The following is a 27,182-nucleotide window of genomic DNA, read 5'->3' on the forward strand; positions in this document are numbered from 1 at the left end:
CTTTCTCACTCACTATGTGACCTCTCTGCATCGAATCATATCTGTTATTAACCTCTGTCTCTCTTCCACAGTATGTCTTTATCCTGTTTTCCTTCTTTTTCCTCAACCGGTCGCAGCAGATGGCCCCGCCCCTCCCTGAGCCTGGTTCTGCCGGAGGTTTCTTCCTGTTAAAAGGGAGTTTTTCCTTCCCACTGTCGCCAAAGTGCTTGCTCATAGGGGGTCATATGATTGTTGGGTTTTTCTCTGTATTTATTATTGTGCTATCTACTGTACAATATAAAGAGCCTTGCACTATATAAATGAAATTGAATTGAACTGAACTGAGTTACTTTTGATAGAACTAGTAATGTAACTAAGTTACTAATTTAAAGTAACTTACCCGACACTGCTCTTCACACATGTTCATTATATTCTGATGATCCTGGATGGAGACAAACTACAGATAAGTGTGTTCAGCCCAACTAGTTTATCTCATTACAGCAGTTTGATGTTTCCCTTTGAATCCCCCTGAAGATACTGACAGTGAAGCACGTACATAATACTCCAGCCTTTCAACTCTGAGCTTATTTAGTTCTATTAATACACTGAAATCTCATTTGTGTCATGAAGAAAGTCTTTAATCAAACAGAATTCAAATATCAGAAACATTTCATATATGGAGTTAAACATGAATCATTGTTTCAACAATATATTTATTGTTGTCATAAACAGACAAGAAGACAACAACAAACTGCTCCTCCCATTCAACACATGTCAGTCCATATCCCAGCAAACTAACTCATCTCCATTTACACACATCAAATAGAAACATGAATCACTTGTAATGATTAGAAACTTGATAGAATTTCAGATCTAGTTTGGGGAGTCATTCAGTGAGAAACAGTGAAATGATTTTCCATGTGAAAAGGTGGACAGCAGAAACAGAAAGAAACAGTGAGAACTAAAAGAGAAACAAAGAGCTTTGGAACAACGAGGCAGCAGGAGGACAGCTGCAGTTTAACAGCTTCAATTCACTGACAGGAAACAACATTAGAAACATCATCATCCTCAACTCATCTGCTCCACTGACACTGACACCTTCATGGGCAACACCTTCACTTCATCAACAGTGCTAATGTATGGAAACATCCTTTGAGTGAAAGTGTGTGTGAAGGTGTGTATGTGTGTGTTAGTATCAGGATCAGAGAACGACAGCTTTCCTCTGTTCCAGTCCAGATTCACTCTGATCCTCTGGAGCTTCTTCTGGAATGAGAGATCAGTGAGAGGACCTGGTGGTGACCATGCTGAGTATTCACCTTCATCAAACCATATTTTCCATAATCCAGACCATATCTCTCCCTTCCTCTGCCCAGACTCTGCTAACACACCCAGTCCCCATGGTGTACTGTCTCCAACATCAACATCCCAGCTGTGAGTCCCTGAGTTAAAGCCCTCAGAGCCCAGGACAGAGCAGGAATGATCAAACCTCTCTGGATTATCAGGAAGCTGCTGCCTCTCTCCCCCTCTCACACTGGTCAGATCTTCAGACAGGATGAGGTCTGGATCAGCAGTGTTTGGGTCCAGAATGAGAGGAGTGTAGGAGACCATGTCCTTCATGTTGTTCCAGATGTTGAAGGTCAGGTTGCCCAGGTGTTTGGCCTGGTCTATCAGAGCTCCTGAGGGCAGCTGTGGATCATCCAGCAGGGGGCAGCGCTGGACTCTTTCCACTGCAGCCTTGTAGTTGTGCAGGAATGAGACGTCTTCAGCTCTCAGCTCCTCCTCTGTGGCTCTGACTGTGTCTGAAAGAGCTGCTATCTCTCTGCTCAGAGCCTCCATCTTCTCCTTCATCATCCCACTCTTCTGCTCCTCTTCCTCCCTCAGTGCAGCCAGCCTGGCCTCCTCTTCCTCTGCTAGAAACTGGTGAAGCTTCTTAAACTGCTCCTTAATCTGCCTCTCTGTGTGTCGGGCCTGGACCTTAATGTGTTCTGCTGTTTGACCAAACTTCACTTGAACTCGTTTGCAAACCTTTAACTTCTTCTTTAAGGGCTCCAGAGTTTCCTGAAGTTTCTTGTGTTGTTGTGCAACTTCATCGATGGGTCTGAATCTGTGATTGGTGTGATTTTCTGAGTCTCTGCAGACGACACACACTGGCTGCTGATGGTCCAGACAGAAGAGTTTGAGTTTCTCAGAGTGCAGACTGCAGAGAGCCTCTGAAGCTCTCTGATATCTTTCCTGTAAGAACGACTCACACAAGTTCTTTAAAGCCTTGTTTGAAGGTGGATGCTTCTTTGAAGATCTTCTCTTACAAAGTGGACACTCGTGTGTTGGTCTCTCTTTCCACCATCTCTTCAGACAGTCTTTACAGAAGCTGTGGCTACATGACAGAATAACAGGATCTCTGAAGACCTCCATACAGACCGTACAGCAGAGATCCTCCTCTGATCTGGAAGCCATTGAGTCTGTGAGTGAAGCTGAAAACAGCAGACAGGAAGTACAGTCAGTCCTGGCTCCCCTCCCTCCTCTACGACCTTCACTGAAACTTCCTTTGAGTCGTGTTTTTGCTCAAACTCACATTCAGTGTGTGGAGCGTCAGCAGCTTGAAGCAGCAGTGTTGGAGTTTTCCACTTTTCTCTCCTGTAGCTGGACTCACTCAGAGGAAGCTGCTAGTTTGGTCTGAACTCAGTCTGATCGTCTGTGTGTCTCTCTGTGCGTTTTTCTTCCTCCCTACTGAGGAAGAAAAACATCATGTTTCCTGCTTTGTTGCATTTGAGTGACGTGAGGGGAGGAGTAAAATGTTGCCGTTTCACTTTAACCCTTTAAAGCCGGCCGGAACGGGCACGCCCCATTTTGCGTATCTATTTTTAAATCCCTGAATCCCTTAGAACCTGCGTGTTCTAAGCTGACTAATATGCTGCTAATGTCACGGGATGTGGGGAAGGAGGACCCGAAAGCTGGACTCTTTAGTGAAAACAGTGCGTTTGTTTAAAGTGAGGTAAATAACAGATGCACACAAAATCCCCTTTGCTCCCTAGACTCCCGTGTGTGTGTTCCCCTCCGACGTCCGCGCTCGTGCTCCCCGCTGTCAAGTTCCTTCACACCCTGTGCGTGCTGTCCTTCTGGTCCCTCGTTCCACCTGCAGGACAATAACAGAAGCAACCGTCAACACTGACCCCCGCGGGCATACACGATCAGTAGTGATGTGTCCTGTGTGTTGAAGCGTCGAATCGTGTGTCGGGTAATGTCGGGGGTGTTTTTGTGAAGCGCGTATCGAGGCTCGCTTTGATTACGTATGCAGTGACGTTCGAGGCCTCGCGGGCAGTCCGTACCATGTGACTGATTCAGGAACTGTCTCGCCGGTTTGCGCCAGATTCGAAATAAAATGGGCAGCAAACACAGCTGATTTCCTCAATCACACTGTGTTGTGGAATTGGTTTACGTACGTGCTACATAGTTACTTGAGCATTTCTTCTTCGATGGAACCAGCAAGGAAGAGATTTTTTTTTTAAAATCTCATCTCTTCTAATACACACAGTAATAAATATCACTAATGATAATTACCATAATATAAATAAACAACACTACAGATCCTATAATCTGATTTCTGTCTTTTAGTTTATTAAAGAGTGCAGCGCTACACACTAGTTTGTGTCATTATCCAGACGTACATAAGCACGAGGGGTGGGTTTTGATTATTGATTTATCGATTAAAATCGATTCTAGGTTGGATAACGTGTTATCGATTCATTAAAATACTGAATCGATTTTTTAATATAAATGTATTTTGCCCGAAATGCCAGAATCTCAGGTTAAACCTCACTAAATTTCAACAACCACCAAACAGCTAAAACAGTAAATGAGAGCAGGTACACGGATTCTGCACAAAGACGTAAACACAAAGCGCGGATCCGCTGACACATCAGAATCAGTGAGATGTCGCCTTTCTCACCCGACGGCACGTACGCGGACACGGACACGGTCGGGCTGAAAGCCGACAGCTCACTGATTCTGATGTGTCAGCGGGTCCGCGCTCTGTGTTTACGCCCTTTTTTGCTGTTAGTTTGCTGTTAGTTTGATCTCTCTCCAAACAATTTTGACTGAACCAGCAACCAAAGAATATCCGAACTACGCTTCACAAAAACATCATCATGAATTGCCTCTGACTTTTGCTGTTTTGCTTCCACCACGATAAAATCACACTTCATGCACAGCTCTCTCTCTCTCTCTCTCTCTCTCTGACACACACACACACACATAGTATGTAATGATAACAGCAAATCCTGTCAGCTGTTTCCACTTCTCCCGATCATCCCTGTGGGTATTTAGTCTCTGGCTGTATCCCAATTCAGGGTCTGCAGCTTTAAGTACACAGCCTGAACGGTCCTTTTTTTTAAAAAAAACTTTATTTGACAGACAATGAGTATACGACATACGAACAAATGAAGTATACAAAACAACAGAACATGAACACACAAAACCAGGGGTAAAAAGAAAAAAGTAACAATTATAAGAATACACACAAAAATTCACATATATATATTGTTTTGAGAGCCTTTTTGTTGGTGGAGTCTGATATTGATTGTATGTACATTTCCACATCCTTAAAAAAATGACAGAAATATGGTGTTTTGTTAGTAGCCTGAACGGTCGGGCCGCGTACTCAAAGACTGCTAAGGCCGGAAGTGCGATGCTTGTAGGCTTGTGAAATGGGATGGTCTAGCCCATAGCTGGACTGGCCATCGGGCATACCGGGCATTTACCTGATGGGCCGATGGTGATTTTTCGTTTTTATGGGCCGATGGGTTTTTTTTCTTCTTTTTTTTCCGTAACGGTATAAAAACTGAAAGGTGGTGGATTGGCCAGATGCTGGGAGATGTGTAAAAATAATGCGATTGTTTGGTGGTGGCTACTGCGGAGCTTCCACAGATTCAATAACATTAGCAAGTGGTGGAGGCCAGCAGGTGATGCTGGAGGAGGAGAGACCCGAGGCGGCCGCCAGGGCTGGACTGGGACAAAAAATCGGCCCGGGCATTTTGACTAGAGACCGGCCCACCAGGATAGAGATTGAAAATGTGAAGTCATTCAGGGGTAAAACCGCAAAGGATTCTGGGAACTTGAGGCAAGAGGTACTAGCGCACGCAGGCTTTCAATTGAACTCAGTTACACAGCGATAAAAAGAAACCCAAAAAATGGCAAGAAGCTGTTGTATTATTAACTGCAATAGCCGGTCGCATGACAGCCACGGGAAGCCGACGGGTAAAGAGATCGTTTTTTTTTTATCGGATTACGTCGTTGAAGAGAAATTTTTTAAGCCATGTTTCTGAAGTAAGAGCCGACGGATGGTCTGGATATACCAAATATAACGTCTCAGAACACTCCAGCTCACATATTAGTCTGCTCCAAGCATTCCCACAAAGGTCAGTGTTTTGTAGTAGTTAATACGTCACTTTTCTTAACATAATTGGTGATATAGGTTACAAGCAAGTCTGGCGCTGAACAGAAATTGTCGCACTATGCTCCTTTGTTTATTGTGCATAAATAGTGAATTGTCCTGACACAATATTGCGTTTCGCTTCTGTTATTACCACGGTACATTGACAAAAACATATACTTTTATTCACAGGATAAAACAGTTGTTTTGTATCACTAATTGTCCAGTGCGATTACAACATACAATATTATTGTCACTGCTACATTTCTGTAATGCGTACCAGAAATTATTTCCACTACTAATTAATTACCGTTGAGCTCAAAGGTTATAATAATAAACGGTTAACGAATGTGTATTTATGAAGACGATTTGTGAGACTGGTAAAAATACCTTTGTTTGTACGATGGTCTTTCGTTCTACACGGTGCATTTCAAGGTCCTGTACCCATCCGTCGGTAAACTGTACCTGGGCTTGTTGCAGTGACCTGAAGTTACTAAAAACTTCATGAGTGTATGCACTCACTCCAAGAACCGTATAATTATAAATCTGAGTGTGGTGAAAGTTGGGCAGCACGCTAACGTCTTTTGTCTACTCTGTGTGCTTGTAAGGGTCTGACCCTTTCACTCCTTTGATTTTTTCCTCGTATCTTTTCTTTGCCTTTTCGTCGAGTCTGTCTTTGTACGGTCCGGCATTATTCTCCTTAGTTTTGTACATTCCTTTTTTGTGCGGCAAAGAAAAATCAAGAAGATATTGGAACCGGAGAATGAACATTTTGCGGTGCTGCAAATGCTTGCATTTGATGCGGTACTTGGATTGTTTTGCCTCGAGTTCCCGGCATGCAATGCGCGAAAGTCACGTGATCTGTCAATCGCTATAGGAAAAACCTTAAATTAAGACCAAGAACACTAGAGGTGAGACATGATTATTAATTAATAATAAAATTAATAAATGACAGATTTAGTGATATTTTCATAAACACCTCCTTTCCTTTTGTTGTTCTCCATTTTCTTTAGTTCGTCTATAAGATTGCTAAACAAGGGGGAGGGTGCATCCGGCCTCCTCGGCTGTAATTGGTCCAGCCCAGAGTCGATCATGACCAATTGGCCAATCCAACACCTTTCATTATATATACCCTTCCTAAAAAAAAAAAAAAAAAAAAAAAATCCATTGGCCCATAAAAACAAAAAATTGCCAGCGGCCCACCGGTAATGCCCGGTATGCCCAATGGCCAGTCCAGCTCTGGTGGCCGCCGGTCCGAGTGTCAGGTGGACTGAACTTCAGGTAAGAAGTTATGACCTGCAGTCTATCTGGGTCAGATATAAACCAAGTATGCTGACTTTTTACAGTCAGTTACATTAACTCGTACTGCGTACTAGCTAGCATGATGGAGTTTCTATGAAGCTGGGTGGGTGCTATGATGTTACTGATGAACTTTATTTTGTTCATAAGGTTAGTTAGTAGAGTTGCCAACCATCCCGTAAAAAAACAGAATCATCTCGTATTCAGAGAAAATATGACGCGTTTCGTATTGAGCTGAAAAGAACCACAGTTTGTCCCGGACTTCAGTTAGAATGAAAAAGACACAAAGCTGGATTTATTCTGTCTTTATGCTGCACAGCTGCCTCTTCTTCTCTCATTCTCTCCCCCTCCCTCCCCTGTTGTTATTTCAATCATGAAACTGATCAATGATCAGCTGATCGGCGTTTCTGTTGCAAGTCCCGTCTTTCTTGTTTATTTATCGCTCACTTTGTGCCAGAACGAAGAAATCAGCGGATTTCGCGCTAAACAACAGCAGCACATTTAAGCTTGGTCAGTTGTTGTTAAAATTTATTAAATATTAATTTCTAGTATCAGCTGATGTTTGCTGGAGCCACAGCTGTAAAGCTGCTGGTCATGATGTCGGTTTGGTTATCTGGTGAGAGGGAAACATGAAGATGAAACCAGGAGATGTCCTTACTGAATCATCAGAGCTGAACAGGTGATGGAGAAACAGGTTTACCTTTTAGGTGACATGGATGAGTTGAAGGGAAGTTATGAACTGTTTCTGAGAGACAAATAACACCAGGATCCTTTTCTACGTAGCTGACAGCTGGTAACTGTGCAGGGGAACAGTTAAAAGGCACCTCACTATTCTAGAAGATCCTCATTTAGACTGGAAGAAGAGTTTGCTGCTCTATAATAAAAAGTTCTCTGTAAACTTGGACGTCTTAGATACTTGTCTTTGAGTGAAGATTTAAGGTGATAGGAAATATAAATAACTGCATCTTGAATCTTTGACCCAGAGTTCAAGCTCGCTGCTGTAATATATCCCGTAATATATATATCTCATAATAATCTGACAATACATATAATATTGGCCATATTATATTTACATTACCACAGTGAGATGACTTTAGTCTTATGAACAACATTAGCTAATTATTATTTACAAACTAATCTTGAAATGACTGTTCAGTACAGAAATGAAGCCCAACAATCATGTTTTACAGTCCTCTGGTCTCAGCCTCAGACACTTTTCAAATCAAAGTGATGTCATGACAAAAATGAATGACCAACAAAACATTTTTTCTCCTTCATTTATGTCACACAATGCTGTATGAAACGTTTCTCACGGTTAGTATCATGGTTGCTAGGCAACCTGAACAGCGCTACGAAGGCTAGACCGTCCCATTTCACAAGACTCTCACTTCCGCACTTCTCGTACTTATAGTACGCATCGTACATAGTACGTACGATGTAGTACTACGACGTACAGGGAGTGCAGAATTATTAGGCAAATGAGTATTTTGTCCACATCATCCTCTTCATGCATGTTGTCTTACTCCAAGCTGTATAGGCTTGAAATCCTACTACCAATTAAGCATATTAGGTGATGTGCATCTCTGTAATGAGGAGGGGTGTGGTCTAATGACATCAACACCCTATATCAGGTGTGCATAATTATTAGGCAACTTCCTTTCCTTTGGCAAAATAGGTCAAAAGAAGGACTTGACAGGCTCAGAAAAGTCAAAAAGTAGTGAGATATCTTGCAGAGAGATGCAGCAGTCTTAAAATTGCAAAGCTTCTGAAGCGTGATCATCGAACAATCAAGCGTTTCATTCAAAATAGTCAACAGGGTCGCAAGAAGCGTGTGGAAAAACCAAGGCGCAAAATAACTGCCCATGAACTGAGAAAAGTCAAGCGTGCAGCTGCCAAGATGCCACTTGCCACCAGTTTGGCCATATTTCAGAGCTGCAACATCACTGGAGTGCCCAAAAGCACAAGGTGTGCAATACTCAGAGACATGGCCAAGGTAAGAAAGGCTGAAAGACGACCACCACTGAACAAGACACACAAGCTGAAACGTCAAGACTGGGCCAAGAAATATCTCAAGACTGATTTTTCTAAGGTTTTATGGACTGATGAAATGAGAGTGAGTCTTGATGGGCCAGATGGATGGGCCCGTGGCTGGATTGGTAAAGGGCAGAGAGCTCCAGTCCGACTCAGACGCCAGCAAGGTGGAGGTGGAGTACTGGTTTGGGCTGGTATCATCAAAGATGAGCTTGTGGGGCCTTTTTCGGGTCGAGGATGGAGTCAAGCTCAACTCCCAGTCCTACTGCCAGTTTCTGGAAGACACCTTCTTCAAGCAGTGGTACAGGAAGAAGTCTGCATCCTTCAAGAAAAACATGATTTTCATGCAGGACAATGCTCCATCACACGCATCCAAGTACTCCACAGCGTGGCTGGCAAGAAAGGGTATAAAAGAAGAAAAACTAATGACATGGCCTCCTTGTTCACCTGATCTGAACCCCATTGAGAACCTGTGGTCCATCATCAAATGTGAGATTTACAAGGAGGGAAAACAGTACACCTCTCTGAACAGTGTCTGGGAGGCTGTGGTTGCTGCTGCACGCAATGTTGATGGTGAACAGATCAAAACACTGACAGAATCCATGGATGGCAGGCTTTTGAGTGTCCTTGCAAAGAAAGGTGGCTATATTGGTCGCTGATTTGTTTTTGTTTTGTTTTTGAATGTCAGAAATGTATATTTGTGAATGTGGAGATGTTATATTGGTTTCACTGGTAAAATAAATCATTGAAATGGGTATATATTTGTTTTTGTTAAGTTGCCTAATAATTATGCACAGTAATAGTCACCTGCACACACAGATATCCCCTAAAATAGCTAAAACTAAAAAAACAAACTAAAACTACTTCCAAAAACATTCAGCTTTGATATTAATGAGTTTTTTGGGTTCATTGAGAACATGCTTGTTGTTCAATAATAAAATTATTCCTCAAAAATACAACCTGCCTAATAATTCTGCACTCCCTGTACTACGTAGTACGTACTGCGCGTACTTCAAGCGTGCGGTCTCTTAATTGGGACGCAGCCTACATCATGAAGCTCATTGAGAGAAAGCCAAGGGTTTGCAGTGCTGTCAGCAAAGCAAAGGGTGGCTACTGTAATGAATCTAAAATATAAAACACATTTAGAGTTATTGATCATTTTTTCTTTGCTACATAGTTCCATATATTTTGCTTCATATATTTGATGTCTTCAGTTTGTATCTACAGTGTAGAAAGTATCAAAAACAAAGAAAAAGCACTGAATGAGAAGGTGGGTCCAAACTTTTGCCTGTTACTGTATATCTATATCCTTTAGAAAGGTTCAACATTATGATTCTGTCAGAATTATAGATTCCTTGAAAAAAATTAACAATTATAAATATAAAGTGTAGCATGCCTGTAAATGAATGTCCACACTGCTCCCCCTGGAGACATTACCACTGTTTTTTCTTAATATTGCTTCTTGTCATCATTAGTCATGGTTGGATCTTCCATGTCATAAACAGGGATATCATTACGGTGGCCCATCAGCCAGCAATCAGTCAGGACTCCATCACTGTCCTGTCAGTGATGTTAAGTTGTTTTATCTGTAAAAGTTGATTAATTAATGTTTCTTGCTGAAATAAATTAACTAAGCACAAAACATAAGATTTGTGTTTGGTTGAGTCTTTTCTGTGTTGCAACGTTTCTTGGCAATGAATCTCAGACAATTGGAAAGCCTGTTTGTTGGAGTCAGATTGTTAAATGTTGTCATTGTGTTACTTAAATTTGTAAGTCTTGGTTCAAGCAGCATGCTCAAAGACATTTCTTTGTCTCTGACCACCTCTCCAGCCAGTCTGTCGGTGGGGGAGGCTATAGTGTTTTATTGTAGGGACATCATATCTGAAGGTTCTGTTTTCTTGGTTAGTAAGTTTCCTGCTTTTATGATCCTTTTGGTGAGCAGGAGGTCACACAAACGCACCCCCAAACACAAACACACACATTCTCGCTTATGTTTACACACACACACACACACATTATCGCTCAGGCATACACACGTGCTTACACATGCACACACATACACACATAGTGCTTTGTCTTTTGGAACCATAGGGGGGGGTTTTACAATGGGAGGTGCTTATGTGTACTGTAACTGTTCTCAGAATAAAAGGCTGCAAGGAAGGCTGTTTATTTGATGCTGGCTAAGAGACAAGTGAGGAGCATTCAGCTACAAGAGCCTGGTTCCGACCAGTCTCGCTTGCTAGCAAGTAAAAACCGGTTGAAGCTGTTCGCCTTGTTTTGTTCGTTAACGGGAATAAGTTTCTAAACCAGCCGGGCCTGTGGAAGCGCAGACCCAACACTGTTTATTTCCACTTCATTGCTCAACATAACATTCATCCAAATGTTCAGGTTCCAGTGCACATGTTCACAGCACAGACAATTCCAACAGTGAAGTCTTGCCAGGCCTCCTGGCAGCACTATTAGACCAAAGAGTGACTGTGTCCAGTCTGTTCCAAATTTGTTAGAGGGCTGTCAGCCATATCATCCTGAAACACTTGACTGCAAATCTGAAGACTTCCTACAGATCCTCAGTGCTGATGAGGTGAGGAAACGGTCTTCCTGTGACATGCACGTTGCAAATTATCTATGACATTCCCATTCTATGTAACTTGCTCTTCAGTTTGGAGATGGTACTTTGTCTCACTCCAAATAATGCTGAAACTTGGGTTTGTGGAATACCAAGTTGAAACAGCCTTATAGCATGGACCCTATCTAGACCTTTTAAATGTGGCATGCTTAGAGCAGATACCCACGGATTGCTGTATCAGGGTCATGCTAATCAGGAGCCAATCCACCTGATTTTCAGCACCTGGTTTACTGGAAGCTCAGATCAAGAAACAATAGCAGAACAAGCAGTTTGTCATGGATGCAATCTACAGACTCAACTCTGCTGCTCAACCCACAAATACATTTTCCTTAAAAATGTGCCTCCATTTAAAGGGAAATAAATAGGCTTTGCAATAGTATAGGATTTATTGTCAAAAAGCATTGTTACAACACACAAATAAACAAACAAACACAAATTGAATAACTTTTTGTGCTGCATGTTCTCTAAATGTTAAAAAAACAAAACAAAAAACAACATCTGTTTGTACATTTGTTTAATAAAAAATAAAAACAAAGAAAAACTCTGAAATTAGACAGAACTGTCTTTTATGCTGCTTACATATGTTAGCGATTGCCCTTCAAAAATAATTTAATTTAATGAATTAAATATTTATTTAAAATTTAACACACATTGATAAACAAAAGAACTAAACAATGATCTGGAAGAAAAGGAGCACACTGAACTTTAACCATCAATATATGTAAGATCAGGGTTTCCCTGATACAATTATAAGAATAATGTAATGAACTGAATAAAGAATGCTGAGAGTTTTTACTGCTCTGGACAGAAAATGCTGATTTGAATATTGGTCATCTTTTCACTCAGGTGTTGCAGTGATTTGACTCCGGGACAGTGTGAGCTCTACCACCAACACACTGCTACGACTCACAGCTGTCCCACATTTTCTAAGTATCACACTTTTAAGCAATATCAATTATCGGGTCTCATTAACAAAATCTTTTTCCACAGATTCTACAGCCTTCACTCCCTTGTGTGAATTTGTGTGAGCTTTGCTACAAGGATAAGGTTTCTCGCCCGTGTGAACTCTGAGATGCATTTTCAGGTTGCTTGTCCACTTAAAAGTTTTTCCGCATGTCATACAAGAATATGGTTTCTTACCTGTATGAACCCTTCTGTGAGCATTCATTTTTGAGTTGGAAGCGAACACTTTCCCACAGGTGCTACAGGAATATGGCTTCTCACCTGTGTGAACTCTAAAATGTGTAGTCAGCAGGGATCTAAGAAGAAACGTTTTACCACAGATGCTACAAGAATATGGTTTCTCACCTGTGTGAACCCTTGTGTGAACAACCAATTTTGACTTGTAATTGAATTCTTTCCCACAGGTGCTACACAAATATGGCTTCTCACCTGTGTGAACTCTAACATGTGCAATCAGGCGTGATTTAAACTGAAAAGTTTTCCCACAGATATCACATTGTTCAGTCTTTTTTCTTGTCTCACTTTGACCCTGACTCTCTGATACAGCAGCCTTTTCTGCTCTCTTACTGTCACTTTTCTTCCTGCAATGTCTCCTCTTCTTCACCTCTGCATTTTCAGGTGACCCCAAGTCCACATGGTGGCTTTCTTCCTGATCGTGGCTCTCAGCAGAGCAGTCAGAGATTTGTTCACTGTTTGGTTCTGCTTCACTGTGGTCACTTTCGTCATAAGCAGGAGTAACCATGAAGGTATCAGCCTCCAGCTTCACTCCCAGCTGCTCTCTGTTCTGACTGCTGCAGAGATCCTCCTGTTCCTCATTAATCTGTGGAGGGTCTGGGTCCTCCTGGTCTACACTGGAGCTCCTCTCCTCGTTATAGTTTTCCTGGTTTGTGAGTGGCTCCTCCTTCTCCACCTCCTCCTCACAGACATTTAGTTGTTGGAGGTCTGAAGAGAGAAATGGAAAATAATTATTTTTTTCTAAAACAACAATCACCAGAGAAAATATATTTTGATCTGAACCATAAACAGGTCTCTACATAGTGAGAATTTGGCCCACTGATCTTTGCAGAACTGTTATAATTCAGCCACATTAGAGGGTTTTCGACAAACCGGCTTTTTACGGTCACGCCACAGTGAAGTCTTCATTTTGTTTTTCTTAAGGTGAACTTACTGGTGTGTTTTGGATTATTATTTTGCTGCAGAATCCTAGTGCCCTTCAGTCTCTAATAAATGGTCAAATATAGGGCTGGGCTATATTATACCATTCACGGTAATACCGGTACAATGTTAAGCAACGATAAGAAAATGAAATATCGCGATATAATATGGGTGAAACGCGCATGCGCAGTGCCTTTGTTTTCATATGCACATGGCCGAAAAAGCATGGCGGCATTAGAGAATGAGAAGGGAAAAAGCGGATCGTTGAGTGAAACGGATGAACCAGAATTAGTGTGTAAAAATGGGGCCACTTTAGTGATGTGGAACTGGTTTGATGTTTGCCCGTCAGATACACAACAAAGCACTTTTTTTTTGTAGAACATGCAAGCGGGCCATTGTTATTGCAGTATTTGTCGTATAAGGCGCTCGTAAATCTGGGTCGTAAACTCCGTCCACTTCAGGTCCCAAAGTCAAACGAACACTGCAGCATCACTGAGAGTTAAAAACTGTCTAAATTCTTTAATCTTTAATAAAATGATCAGCATTGCTGCTTTACCAGGTTAACTATGAAGTTTAACATCCAGGCATCCATGAAAACAGAATTTATTACACTTAACGGAGTTAGAAGCTAGCAGGAAGTTAGCGGAAGTTAGCTCGCTAGTTACCCAAGCATGATATACCATGTTCTGACTGAGAGATTTCTGAAAAAATTCAAACGTACAGCTCTGCTATCACTTCCAAAATAAATGAAGACAGGAAACTAAACAGCAGTGACGTTTGTAAGGTTACTGAATTTGGGCTAGCTGGTTTATAATGATGTGCTACGTGATCACTAGCGACACAGCTATGTTAGCATAACATAAACAGTGAAGCTGGAGGATGAAGGCTAACACTTTTCCACTCGATAAAAGTTAACGTGAAGGTTCCTGATGGTTAGAGACAAATACAGTCGCATGGCAGGATGCTATAAATGGACCAAACTTCAGTCAGGAGAACAACTTAGACAATCTATCCACAATACAAGGTTAGTCAATAATATACTGCAACAACACGGGAATAGAGCAGCTGTGATAGAATATTCTATTCAATTCAATTTTATTTATATAGCGCCAAATCACAACAAAAGTCGCCTCAAGGCGCTTCATAGATACAGAGAACAACCCAACAATCATATGACCCCCTATGAGCAAGCACTTTGGCGACAGTGGGAAGGAAAAACTCCCTTTTAACAGGAAGAAACCTCCAGCAGAACCAGGCTCAGGGAGGGGCGGGGCCATCTGCTGTGACCGGTTGGGGTGAGAGAAGGAAAACAGGATAAAGACATGCTGTGGAAGAGAGACAGAGATTAATAACAGATATGATTCAATGCAGAGAGGTCTGTTAACACAGTGAGTGAGAAAGGTGACTGGAAAGGAAAACTCAATGCATCATGGGAATCCCGGCAGCCTCGTCTATTGCAGCATAACTAAGGGAGGATTCAGGGTCACCTGGTCCAGCCCTAACTATATGCTTTAGCAAAAAGGAAAGTTTTAAGCCTAATCTTAAAAGTAGAGATAGTGTCTGTCTCCTGAATCCAAACTTGAAGCTTGTTCCACAGAAGAGGGGCCTGAAAACTGAAGGCTCTCCCTCCCATTCTACTTTTGAATACTCTAGGAACAACAAGTAGGCCTGCAGAGCGAGAGCGAAGTGCTCTAATAGGGTGATATGGTACTACAAGGTCATTAAGATAAGATGGGGCCTGATTATTTAAGACCTTGTATGTGAGGAGCAAGTTTTGAATTCAAGTCTGGATTTAACAGGAAGCCAATGAAGGGAAGCCAATTCTGGAGAAATATGCTCTCTCTTTCTAGTCCCTGTCAGGACTCTTGCTGCAGCATTTTGGATCAGCTGAAGACTTTTCAGTGAGTTTTTAGGACATCCTGATAATAATGAATTGCAGTAGTCCACCCTGGAAGTAATAAATGCATGAACTAGTTTTTTTCAGCATCACTCTGAGACAGGATATTTCTAACTTTAGAGATGTTGCGCAAATGGAAGAAAGCAGTCTTACATATTTGTTTAATATGTGCATTGAAGGACATATCCTGGTCAAAAATGACTCCAAGGTTCCTCACAGCATTACTGGAGGCCAAGGTAATGCCATCCAGAGTAAGAATCTGCTTAGATACCATATTTCTAAGATTTTCAGGGCCGAGTACAATAACCTCAGTTTTATCTGAATTAAGAAGCAGAAAGTTAGCGGCCATCCAGGTCTTTATGTCTTTAAGACATTCCTGCAGTTTAACTAATTGGTGTGTGTTATCTGGCTTCATAGATAGAGCTGAGTGTCATCTGCATAGCAGTGAAAATTTATGCTATGTCTTCTAATGATGCTGCCTAGGGGAAGCATGTATAATGTAAATAGAATTGGTCCTAGCACTGAACCCTGTGGAACACCATAATTGACCTTAGTGTCTGAAGAGGACTCTCCATTTACATGTACAAATTGGAGTCTATTAGATAGATATGATACAAACCACTGCAGCACAGTACCTGCAATACCCACAGCATGTTCTAATCGCTCTAATAGGATATTATGGTCAACAGTATCGAACGCAGCACTGAGGTCTAGTAGGACAAGCACAGAGATGAGTCCACTGTCAGAGGCCATAAGAAGATCATTTGTAACCTTCACTAAAGCTGTTTCTGTGCTGTGATGAGCTCTGAAACCTGACTGAAACTCTGCAGATGATCTGTTAGCTGTTTGACAACTACTCTTTCAAGGATTTTTGATATGAAAGGAAGGTTGGAGATTGGCCTATAATTAGCTAAGACAGCTGGGTCTAGAGATGGCTTTTTGAGTAAAGGTTTAACTACAGCCACCTTGAAGGCCTGTGGTACATAGCCGATTATTAGAGATAGGTTGATCATACTTAAGATCGAAGAATTAATTAATGGCAGGACTTCTTTGAGCAGTTTTGTAGGAATGGGGTCTAAAAGACACGTTGATGGTTTGGAGGAAGTAATTATTGAAGTTAACTCAGAAAGATCAATTGGAGAAAAAGAGTCTAACTTAACATCGATGGTACTAAAAGTAGCTGTAGATAATATTACATCTGTGGGATGATTATTGGTAATTTTTTCTCTAATGATAAAAATTTTATTTGTGAAGAAGTTCATGAAGTCATTTAACGTTAAAGGGATTGTTGGCTCAGTAGAGCTCTGACTTTTTGTCAGCCTGGCTACAGTGCTGAAGAAAAACCTACAGAATTAATGAATCAATTGTACAGAAGTGGAGGAAGCAAGAAGTGTGAGTTGAATAAAGTTTTATTTATCTGACTGCTTCATTTCGCTTAATGTGCCTTATAATCCCATGCACCTTATGGTCCGAAAAATACGTATTTGACTTTTTTATTTGGCACACTGCAGTTTAATGTAGCAAAGCACCTCTTTTAAACTTCAGTGGATATTATACATGTTTATGCTCCACAACTTTACTAGCGAAAAAAACCCCATCCATTTCTTTTCACTTAAACAAACAGCTGTTTTTTTATGTGCACTATATAAAAATTTAACAGTGCAAATGCAAATTCCTTGCTGAAAGTTTAACCAAATGGCATTTCCAGTAGAAATGGGCTGACATATCCTGAGTTGTATTTTGTCTCGCGTCAATTATATCGCCAGTTATATCGTTATCGCAAATTTTCAAATATATATCGTGATAAATATTTTTGGCCATATCGCCCTGCTCTAGTCGGATTTCTCCTTCAGGATGTTTTTGTAGACAGCAGAATTCATGATTCAATTTACCACAACAAGCCTTGCAGGTGTGAGGCAGCAAAACAGCCCCAGACCACCAACACTGCCCTCAGCATACTTTACTGTGAAAATGATGGCCCTGTTCAGAATTATCGTTACTTTTACACCAAATGTAACATGTAACATGGTAAATGGTAAATGGCCTGTATTTGTATAGCGCTTTACTAGTCCCTAAGGACCACAAAGCGCTTTACACATCCAGTCATCCACCCATCCACACACACATTCACACACTGGTGATGGCAAGCTACATTGTAGCCACAGCCACCCTGGGGCGCACTGACAGTAAAGCTGGAGGGCGAACACTAACAAACGGGGGACTTTTTTTTCCCATTTGATAAAAATTAATTTGAGGGTTCCCAATACTTATAGGGACTTACTTAAAGACTGGATACCGTTCATGGAGGCTAACAAGGGCTGCCCAAAGAACATCTGGATTAAGACATAAGACTTCAAAAACTTCAGGTGCTTTACAACAAACGCTCAGTCGCCGTTGCTATTGACAAGCAGTAGCCGTATACACACCAGTAGTTTTCCCACACAGTAGTTTTCCCAGACTTTAAAGTTCTGATGCTGGTCTATAAAGCTCTAAATGGTTTAGGACCGAAATACATCAGTGACCTCCTGACCCAGTATGAACCTTCCAGATCCCTCAGGTCATCTGGATCCGGTCTGTTATCAGTCCCCAGAGTCAGAACCAGACACGGAGAAGCTGCATTCAGCTTTTATGCTCCTTATATCTGGAACAAACTCCCAGGAAGCCTCAGATCAGCTGAAACACTCAGTTTATTTAAATCCAGGTTGAAGACTCACCTGTTCTCAGCTGCTTTTGAATAAAGCACCAAATCCACACTTAAGTTTAAATTTCAAAACCTACTTTTTAACTACTGATTTTATCTACTGTTCTGATTTTATCTACTGTTTTGATATTTGATTTTATATACTGTTTTGTTTGTTTGTTTGTTTGCTTGTCTTAATCAAATTTAAATCATGCTTTTTATTTGTTTTTGTTTTTAATGTCTCTGTAAAGCACTTTGAATCACCTTGTTGTTGAATTGTGCTATATAAATAAACTTGGCTTGCCTTGCCTTGCCACACTCTCTCGTCCTCGTGTGACGGATTGTTTACATCTTCATCTAAACTAGGTGCTGGTTAACCATTTTCATCCTGCTCTGGTTCAAACTGCAAAGGTTGAACAGAAGCCATTTCCAATGTGCCGCTAACTGTGATCTCAATGCAGTGGAACCGTATGACGTCACTACCCAGAGTGCATTGAGAAGTAAATAACAATGGTGGCCTACTGGTAAATTAGTTTTATATAAAATGTGCTTAAAAGGAAAGCATATGTGGTATTCTCCAAAAGTTGAATCTGTTCATCTGGACGTAGTGTTTTTGTGGGAGAAACGTTTTGTCACACATCCAAGTGACTTCTTCAGTTTATGTGGTATTAAAATACGCCAAATGTGTTATTAAAAGCACAGTACATATTTTAGCGCAATCATATCTTAATAGCCGGGGTTCCCTTTTAAACCTACACCATCCTTCCTATTCTGCTATTTTAAAGAGTACTTAGCGGAAATATTAAACAACCTAAGTAACAGGGTTGCCAACTCTGTCACCTGTTCAGCTCTGATGATTCAGTAAGGACATCTCCTGGTTTCATCTTCATGTTTCCCTCTCACCACATATCCAAACTGATATCATGACCAGCAGCTTTTACAGCTGTGGCTCCAACAAACATCAGCTGATACTAGAAAGTAATATTAAATACATTCTAACAAAGCTTATCAAGCTTAAACATGCTGCTGTTGTTTATCCGCTGGTTTCCTCTTTCTGGTGCAAAGTGGGCGATAAACAAACAAGACAGAAAAGCCGATCAGCTGATCATTGATCAGTTTCATGATTGAAGTATCAACAGGAGAGGGAGGGGGAGAGGATGAGAGAAGAAGAGCTAGATGTGCAGCATTAAGACACTGAATAACTCCAGCTTTGTGTCTTGATGCATGCTCAATCATCCAGGTAACAAAATCTCCAAAAGTTGATTCTGTTCATCTGGATGTAGCGTTTTCAGTGGGCAAAACGTTTCATCACTCATCCAAGTGACTTCTTCAGTCTCAGCTGACTGCAGGTTTCCCCGAGATTGGGGAAAATGCTACGTCCAGATAAACAGAATCAACTTTTGGAGATCCAGCTTTGTCTTTTTTTCCCTCCATTCTAACTCAAGTACAGGACAAATCGCATTCCTTTTAACCTCAATACGGAACTCCTCGGCTGTAATTGGTCCAGCCCAGAGTGGATCATGACCAGTTGGCCAATCCACCACCATTCATTGTTTATACTGTTACAAAATCCTCCTCCTCCTCATCATCATCATCAACGTTCATTATATAGCACTTTAAAAACACACCTGGTAGACCAAAGTGCTGTACAATACAAATATAAATACAGTAATACAATAGCAAAAACCAAATATAGCAATAAAATTAATAAAAATGTCAGTTACCCACAGAGTTACAAGCCAGGAAATAAAAATAGGTATTTAACCTGGACATAAAAACTGGCGCTGTCGCAGCTTGTCTTATATGGAGAGGAAGAACTATTCCAAAGCATCGGATCCGCAATAGGGCTTTGGAGCGTGATGTCACAGGGGTGGGCGTGGAAAGGATTTTGGCCCGATCCGCCATGTTGGGGGTCTAGCGCAAGTGAAAAGGGAGCGAAGGCACACACAACAGCCATGGTTCGTATTTGCTGTGTGGTCGGCTGCAATGTTCGATCGCACGACCGCCAAGAGAATAAGCTTTGAAAAGGGTTTCTCTTTTCATTCTTTCCCAACCTGGAAGCAACATGAGGCAGCTCGTGTATCGATGTTACCAAACGAAGGCGTCTAGCCTGGATAGCAGCTGTGAGTCGAGCTGATATCCAGCTCTCTTCCATCTCCAAATATCTGTTGGTGCTCCAGATGGTTTCATTCCGGTAAGTTCTAAATATGTTCATATCACTCTTTATAGCCTATTAGTTTTATTTTCGATGCGCTCTGAGGTCATAGCAAAGTAGAACAAACATCCTACTGAGTGATTTTGCAGAACTACCTTCTCTTTATAGAGTTTCTAATTATTTGGCATTATTGCAGCAAACCAGCCTATGAAATGGATGAAACACATCTTGACTGGGTTCCAGCGCTACATAAGGGACCTGCTTCAAACATACCACCATGCCAATCAGATTACTTCTTCCATGTGAGGGTGAAGAGGTGACCCTTCAGGATAAGATGGTGAAGGTTTGCTGCGTTTGTTGAACAGTGTTATAGTAAAACCAGGGAAAATGAAACTTGCTCCTGTTAAATATTCTTAAGTCTTGTGCTGTTTAAATAGCGGTATTTTTTTTTTCAAAAGATACAGTAAATAATGTTAGTAGTGGGTGATATCATGTAAACACTGTCATGATTTTATGTAAACATTTTGTCTTTTATAAACTATAAATGACATGGATTCTACATTATAGAACATCACATCAGTTACAAAGTGGTTTTAATTAAAAAAAAAAGGCAAAAATTAGTTCTTTATTCAACTTTTGAACAGTGGTACTCAGTCAGTACATATTCAGTAAATGCAAATTATTTACATGGCAGTGCAGGCATAAATCTAGACCCCTATATAAAACATTATGGCATTATAGCAGTGACAACTCCTCCACAGTAGCAGGTGGGATTTTTCTTTTTTGACGACGGCTCCTTTTACCTTTCAATACGGATGGTCTGTTTATGTTTTGATCAAGAGCCTTTTTTTGGGCAGCTGAAGAGGAGAAGTCTATCTTATGGCCAACCTCTGACTGTATCTTGGTCACATTACCCAGCAAAACCCAGTATGCAGGTTCATCTGTAACAGGCCTTGTGCGCAATCGGTCTCTATACCGTCCGTTTTCTTTGGAGCTGCTTTTAAGCATGATTCTTGTCATCATCGTTCCAACACAGTGTCTGTTTTGATTCGGAGACCCCGAACATGGCGCCGCGCTCCCACAATGCATTGCAGCGTGACGTCAACTCCAAAGCCCTATAGAGTACGCTCAGTCTCCTCTTAAGTTTCAGCCGTGACTTAGGGACTGAATGCAATAGCAATAGCTGCTCAGCTGACCGAAGCGAACGAATGGGAGCATGGGGCTTCACCAACTCAGACAAATAAACAGGAGTCAGACCATTTAGAGATTTAAAACGGATCCTAAATTCAAGGGTTATGCCGATGTACAGTGGTCATGGTTGCTGCGATTCAGCGCACCTCCAGCTGAGCCGCTGTCTCCATCGGGTGGGAGGTGGGAAGAGTGCTAAAGAACATAGCCTTCTGTTTTAAGTACAGAATTGACAGTGTTATACAAAACACGAGGGTTATGCGAGCTGGCAGCGTTTACTGCTCTCTGATAGACTTTCCAGCTAGTCTTAAAAGCTTCCAGAGAGACATACAGCCTATCCTTTTTCCACCATCTTTCACATCTCCTACATTCATTTCTAGCGGCTCTGGTAAAATAGCCGAGGACTAGCCTTGGGCTTTCATTGTCTGAATCTTAAAGGAGCAACAACGTCGAGGACAGATGTACAAGGATAATCCAAATAAGAAAATAATCCCTCTGAGGTGGACAATGTTACGGGTCCGAAATTGAGGATGAGAGTAAAACAATGATAGTCCAGAAGAGGTCAATCAAACAATTGATTTTAATGAATGCACGCAGCGTGGAGAGGTGCAAACTGCAAAGCAGTTGTACATCTCTACCCAAAATACACTCTAGATTGCTTTTATAACATCAGGGTATTGTAACGCCCCTTCTTGCGTTTACAAGCACATAATTTGCATGTACAGAACATTCATGTATTTTAAGAATTAACTGCAACATAGAGGTTCCTCCTTGTGGCATACTCTTCCGAATATAGTGATGACCTAAGGCCTTTGAGGTCACCATGGACTGGACATCCTTCCGTCACCTGTAACTAAGCAAACTCAAATACCACAAGAAGCTGAATACATTCAGGCCTTTGCTCAGCTACTATTTTACTGTAACAATATACTCAGCATATGAGTTATGATATATATATATTTAACTCAATCATTTTAAAGTAGTTATACTGCACCTGTAATAAACATGTTAATATTTGATTATGATAACCCCTATAATATAAATTATAACATAATGCCAGCAGCTTCAATAAATGCTTGGATGAAATGATAATTAATGCAATGACAAGATGATGGTTATGTAAAATAGTCCCTATAATTCTACAACAACTCAAGAAGGTAAGACATAAGTTGGTCAAACAATTTGGAAAACTGCTCGGCAGTATCTGAGCCAAAAGCACGATACCATACATCCGTTCAACAATAGGATTAAAAAAACCAATGTCACACAAAATAGGCATATGGTCAGAGAACACCGCATCCTCTACAAAAACGTTACACCGCCAGTGCGGTGGTGTTACTTCCAAATAGGGAGGCATAAGTCTAATATATACCCTAGTAATAGTAGTGCCTATAATACTTTTTCCTTTGGGAAGGTACCATCTGTGCAGTCTGAAATTCTGTTGAAGAAAGACGTTGAATCTATTTAATTATTGTAGAAAAATAATTGATTTCTCTGCATTTGTTTTACACGTGCATTAAATGAAAGTCGATTATGTCGTTTAAGCATCATGAGGCGGAGGGTGGGGGGGTGGTTCCCCATTTTTTTGCTGGGAGTTGGCAACCGTATTAGTTAGGTTGTTTAATATATCTGCTAAGTACTCTTTAAAATACCAGAATAGGGAGGTTTAAGTTTATGAGATTAATCAGTATTGCTGACCTTTGAAATATTTTTGGTGCAGTGTATTTTTTGCATAAAGATTAGCTTTAGTGTTCTGTTTTTCAAAACTTGAGTATGAACTTATACAAAATGTAGCAAGATATTATAAAACAGTTTTATTGATTATAAAATACACTATATCGGATCAATATCGGTATTGGACATAAAAAAAAAGTGGTATCGTGCCATCTCTAGACAGAACGCTTAATGATATCATCAGGTCTGCGTGATGTCAGTGTGACAGCAGGTTGGTGTAGAAAATGAATGAATGCAATAAACATGCAGACTCTTCGTTCACTGTTTCATGTGGGCACCAGAGTTTTGGCAGTACCTGCATGTAGTACACCAGTAGAGCGAGTTTTCAGCTATGATGCCATCATTCATTGTGCACAAATGACTAGCAGAGTTTTGGCCAGTTTGGTCTTTGCAAATGCAACGCAGAATAATTAACTGAAATAACTTGAAGTGCACATTTCTGTTCATTGTTCAGTTTATATATTTTTGTTTTTCAATCTTTGTAACTCGCACATTGACACATAAAAAATTTACTGCAATGAATCTTTGTTTTGTTCTTCATGAACGTCTACACCGTTTGTCTGCTTTTGAAATTTTTCATTGAATGTTTATTCTGTGAATTTTTAGTTTAAAGAAGGACTATTACTGCAGGCAAGTTTAATTGAGCTGTATAATGGAGGTGATATTTTATCATTACTCTGTGTATATTTTGTAAGTTCAGTTACACTTGTTTCATCGTGTGTCAAGATAAATACAGATTTTTAAAAGAACATATGGTCTATTATTTACATTTAACATATTTACAACACTGTTTAAAAAAAAGATTAAATGGGTCTTGAAATTCAAAGTTTCAGACTTGGGAATTCAGAGTTGAGAATAAAGATTTGAAACTTGCAAAATAATGACTTGTTCCCATCTCTGTTCCAAAGAAATATCATATCTCTGTGCTTTCAATGATTTTGAAGGACAATGAACATCTCAATCAACTCTGTTCCTGAAGCATCTTAATTGGTTTTAACAGAAACGCGATGCATTCATGCTGCTTATTAAAGTTCTGACCTTTATTTCTTCCTGTGAATCATCCCAGTTTTACAAACCTATTCTGTGCAGCTTTATATCGGGTTTCCAGGTGGTCGCCAGCAGTTTGAGCCACTCATCATCAGTTCTGATGCCATCAGCCTCCTGCTTCACTCCCAGCTGCTCTCCATCCTGACTGCTGCAGGGTTCCTCCTCCTGTCTCTCTTTCATCTGTGGAGGCTCCGGGTCCTCCTGGAATTCTGAAGAGAGAAATAGAGAAAAAAAATGATGGAAAAAAACCATAAAAGAAATAAAATCCACACAAACACACACACAAATATAAATATATGTGTATATACACACTCAGCTGTATACTACTCCAGTATGAGCTGGAGGCCATCATCCGATGAAGCCAAGAAATTCACATCATCTTCAAAAAGCAGAGATGAAATTCTGAAACCAAAAAGGTGGAAGCCTCATTTAGTTTGTTTTTTGATGCATACAGGCAGCAAGCCGAGGAGATACCACGACACCCACCCTATCTTATTGTGATGCCTGATAAACGGTAAATGGGCTGATTCTTATATAGTGCTTTTCTACTGTCCTGGAGCACTCAAAGAGCTGTATAAAACGTGCAACATTTACCCATTTTTGCCTTCTAGCTAACATTCACACACATTCATACTCTGATGGATGCATCGAAGATCAACTTATATTGCCCAAGAATATATGGCATGTAGACTGGGGGAGGCAAAAACCAACCTTCAGATCAGCAGATTTAAGGCACAGATCATCAAATTCAAATCAATAAATAAATGCTGAACTGTGAAATATTTTGGGTGCAGGGTATTTTTTGCATACAGAATAGCTTTAGTGTTTTGCTTTTTAAAACTTGAGTATGAACTTATAGAAAATGCAGCGAGATATTTATAAAAAAAAGCTTTGACTATAAAATGCACTATATCAGATTCATATTGGTATCTGACATAAAAACGTGGTATCGTGCCATCTCTACTAAACAGTTTCCAACCACAGGAAATTTTAGTGTCTTCATTTTTTTTTTTTTTTTTTTGAGATGCAATTTTTTATATACACTGTAGGAAAAAGTATTATATTATATTATATTATATTATATTATATTATATTATAATGCAAATTTGCACAAAAAAGCATTTGCATCAAAATAAACTATTTCCAACAATGTAATTTAAATTCTAATCATCCCAGAAACTATACAAAAAGGCATGAACTCAAACATGAACTTTAATACCAGCAGATCTTTGTAAATGTTCTATAGGAAAAAAAAACATTTTCTGTGAAAGTCTGAGGAGTTTGCAAAGAAAAGCGTCTGGACTTCTTTAGGTTGCTTGAAGACGTTTCCCCTCTCATCCGAGAAGCTTCTCCAGTTCAAAGGGTAAAATGGTGGAGAGTCTCAGATTTAAACCCAGTGGGAGTATCCCCCACAAACAGGGACAAAGGATCCCCTGATGATTCTCTACCTAATCACATGAGCCAAGATGTGAAAATGTGTGTGGGTCACAATCAGCCAGGGTTTCTGGTGAGCTAATTGTGAAACCTGGCCCCACCCTATCATGTGAATTCCTGAGGTCAGATGGCCCAGGATGTGAGTGGGTGTTAAGGCGTCTGGGGAGGGAACTCAAAACTGGATTATAGATGGCAGACAGTTGGTGTCGTAAACCACCGCCTCTGTTCAAAGATGGTCGCTCACAGTGGATGTAAATGGGTTCTTTCACTCCTCTTTCAAACCATCTGTCCTCTCTGTCTAAAATGTGAACGTTGGCATCCTCAAAAGAGTGACCTTTGACCTTTAGATGCAGATGGACTGCTGAGTCTTGTCCTGTGGAGGTGGCTCTTCTTTTTCACGGGACAAGACTCTATGTTTTGCTTTTTATACTATACTTACTATGTTTGCCAAAATATGAGGAAAACAGGGGCAGCTCAAGACTCGATAACTTGAACTACATGCTGGCCTTAAACTCACTGCTTTATCAGCATCAAGGCTTTTATTTCTTATCAGGGTTTTACTCCTGCTAAACAATAATCTCACAGATGAATTCAAACTGCACTGATTGTTTCAGTATGACTGCAAAAGCCAGCGAAACACACTTGACTGCAGTCTTTAGCTGACTCCCAGTGTCTGACACTTTATACAAATTTGACTGTGAAATTAAATTCATCACCAAGGGCTGGGCGATACGACCAAAATCTTATATCCTGATATAAAACATGTATCGTCCCAACAACAATACATATAACAAAATATTAACATTTTCTGAAAAGTCTGTGAATCTCGGGCAACTCGACTTGTCTGAAGTGTTTTCAGCTGGACGTTGTGTATTTGGAGTCGAGCCCTAACCAAAGTTTCTGCTCCCAGCTAACATCAGAGAAATCCCGGAGACGCTGACGAGCTTTCATGTTTTCATCAACAGAGAGGAACCTGAGCTCAGCACACATGTCCGTACCTGAGCCGTGTGAGTGTGTGTCGGGTCTCCGGCTGATATCCAGCAGTCTGCGCTGACGCTCGATCTCCTCCTCATACTGGACGATGGTTTTCTGAACCTCGCAGAAGATTTGTTGACAAACAGCAGTCAGCCTCTCCTCTATGAACTCTCTCAGAGACTCAGCTGAACACATGGCTGCTTCAGCTGCGGCGGGTCGATAGAAGCGACAGCGACGCTGTGTTATTGCTGTTTGATCGATACTTTACTTTGTCTCTGAGCTCAGCCCGCTTAATAAAACCGGGACCAATGTCTGCGCAAGTGCAGCTCCTCTCCCTGCTCTGCTGTGGTTTGCTGTGCGCGGTCACGTGACTCCCTGCAAACCGTCCCAGATCTTACGGAGTCCTGAAAGGGACATAAGAGAAAAACGGATTCTCAAACTGATACGTTACTGTGACAATGACACGCTGTCACATTTTATAATTCTCCTCTAATGCCTGTGATATTTGTGGTGTTACTGAAACCATCGTCTTTAAAAAGGTGATTGTCAGGAGAAGTTTATGACATTGTTGAAAATGTTGTTATTGTGATA

The 27,182-nt window shown here is 40.8% G+C and overlaps 2 protein-coding genes across 3 annotated transcripts; both read right to left on the minus strand.

Annotated features, from left to right (window-relative positions):
- Positions 1-387: 387 nt before the first annotated feature.
- Positions 388-3,261, minus strand: LOC120438401 (nuclear factor 7, brain-like). The gene is made up of 2 exons (XM_039608811.1): positions 2,552-3,261; positions 388-2,450 (listed from the first exon to the last, which is right to left on the minus strand). Exon 2 carries the CDS (start codon positions 2,431-2,433, stop codon positions 1,048-1,050), a length of 1,386 nt encoding a protein of 461 aa, XP_039464745.1. The 5' UTR covers positions 2,434-2,450; positions 2,552-3,261; the 3' UTR covers positions 388-1,047.
- Positions 3,262-11,750: 8,489 nt separating this feature from the next.
- On the minus strand, positions 11,751-26,950 carry LOC120438411 (zinc finger protein 23-like). 2 transcript variants are annotated; one of them, XM_039608825.1, is made up of 4 exons: positions 26,615-26,751; positions 24,495-24,584; positions 24,212-24,391; positions 11,751-13,268 (listed from the first exon to the last, which is right to left on the minus strand). In XM_039608825.1, the coding sequence occupies exons 2-4, from the start codon at positions 24,532-24,534 to the stop codon at positions 12,319-12,321; spliced, it is 1,170 nt and encodes a 389-aa protein (XP_039464759.1). In that variant the 5' UTR covers positions 24,535-24,584; positions 26,615-26,751; the 3' UTR covers positions 11,751-12,318. The 2 variants fall into 2 exon arrangements, with proteins under 2 accessions (XP_039464759.1, XP_039464758.1); XM_039608824.1 differs by lacking the exon at positions 24,495-24,584 and having other exon boundaries at positions 26,615-26,950.
- Positions 26,951-27,182: the final 232 nt, after the last annotated feature.

The sequence above is a fragment of the Oreochromis aureus genome, linkage group 3, assembly GCF_013358895.1.
Source record: "Oreochromis aureus strain Israel breed Guangdong linkage group 3, ZZ_aureus, whole genome shotgun sequence".
In the NCBI taxonomy this organism is placed as follows: Eukaryota; Metazoa; Chordata; class Actinopteri; order Cichliformes; family Cichlidae; genus Oreochromis; species Oreochromis aureus.

Coding starts and splice junctions, on each gene's coding strand:
- LOC120438401 (XM_039608811.1), bottom strand. CDS start 2,433: ATGGCTTCCAGATCAGAGGAGGATCTCTGCTGTACGGTCTGTATGGAG.
- LOC120438411 (XM_039608824.1), bottom strand. CDS start 26,786: ATGTGTTCAGCTGAGTCTCTGAGAGAGTTCATAGAGGAGAGGCTGACT. Junction 24,392..26,614: donor CACACACTCACACGGCTCAG/GTACGGACATGT, acceptor TTCTCTCTTCAG/AATTCCAGGAGGACCCGGAG. Junction 13,269..24,211: donor TATAAAGCTGCACAGAATAG/GTTTGTAAAACT, acceptor TTCTCTCTTCAG/ACCTCCAACAACTAAATGTC.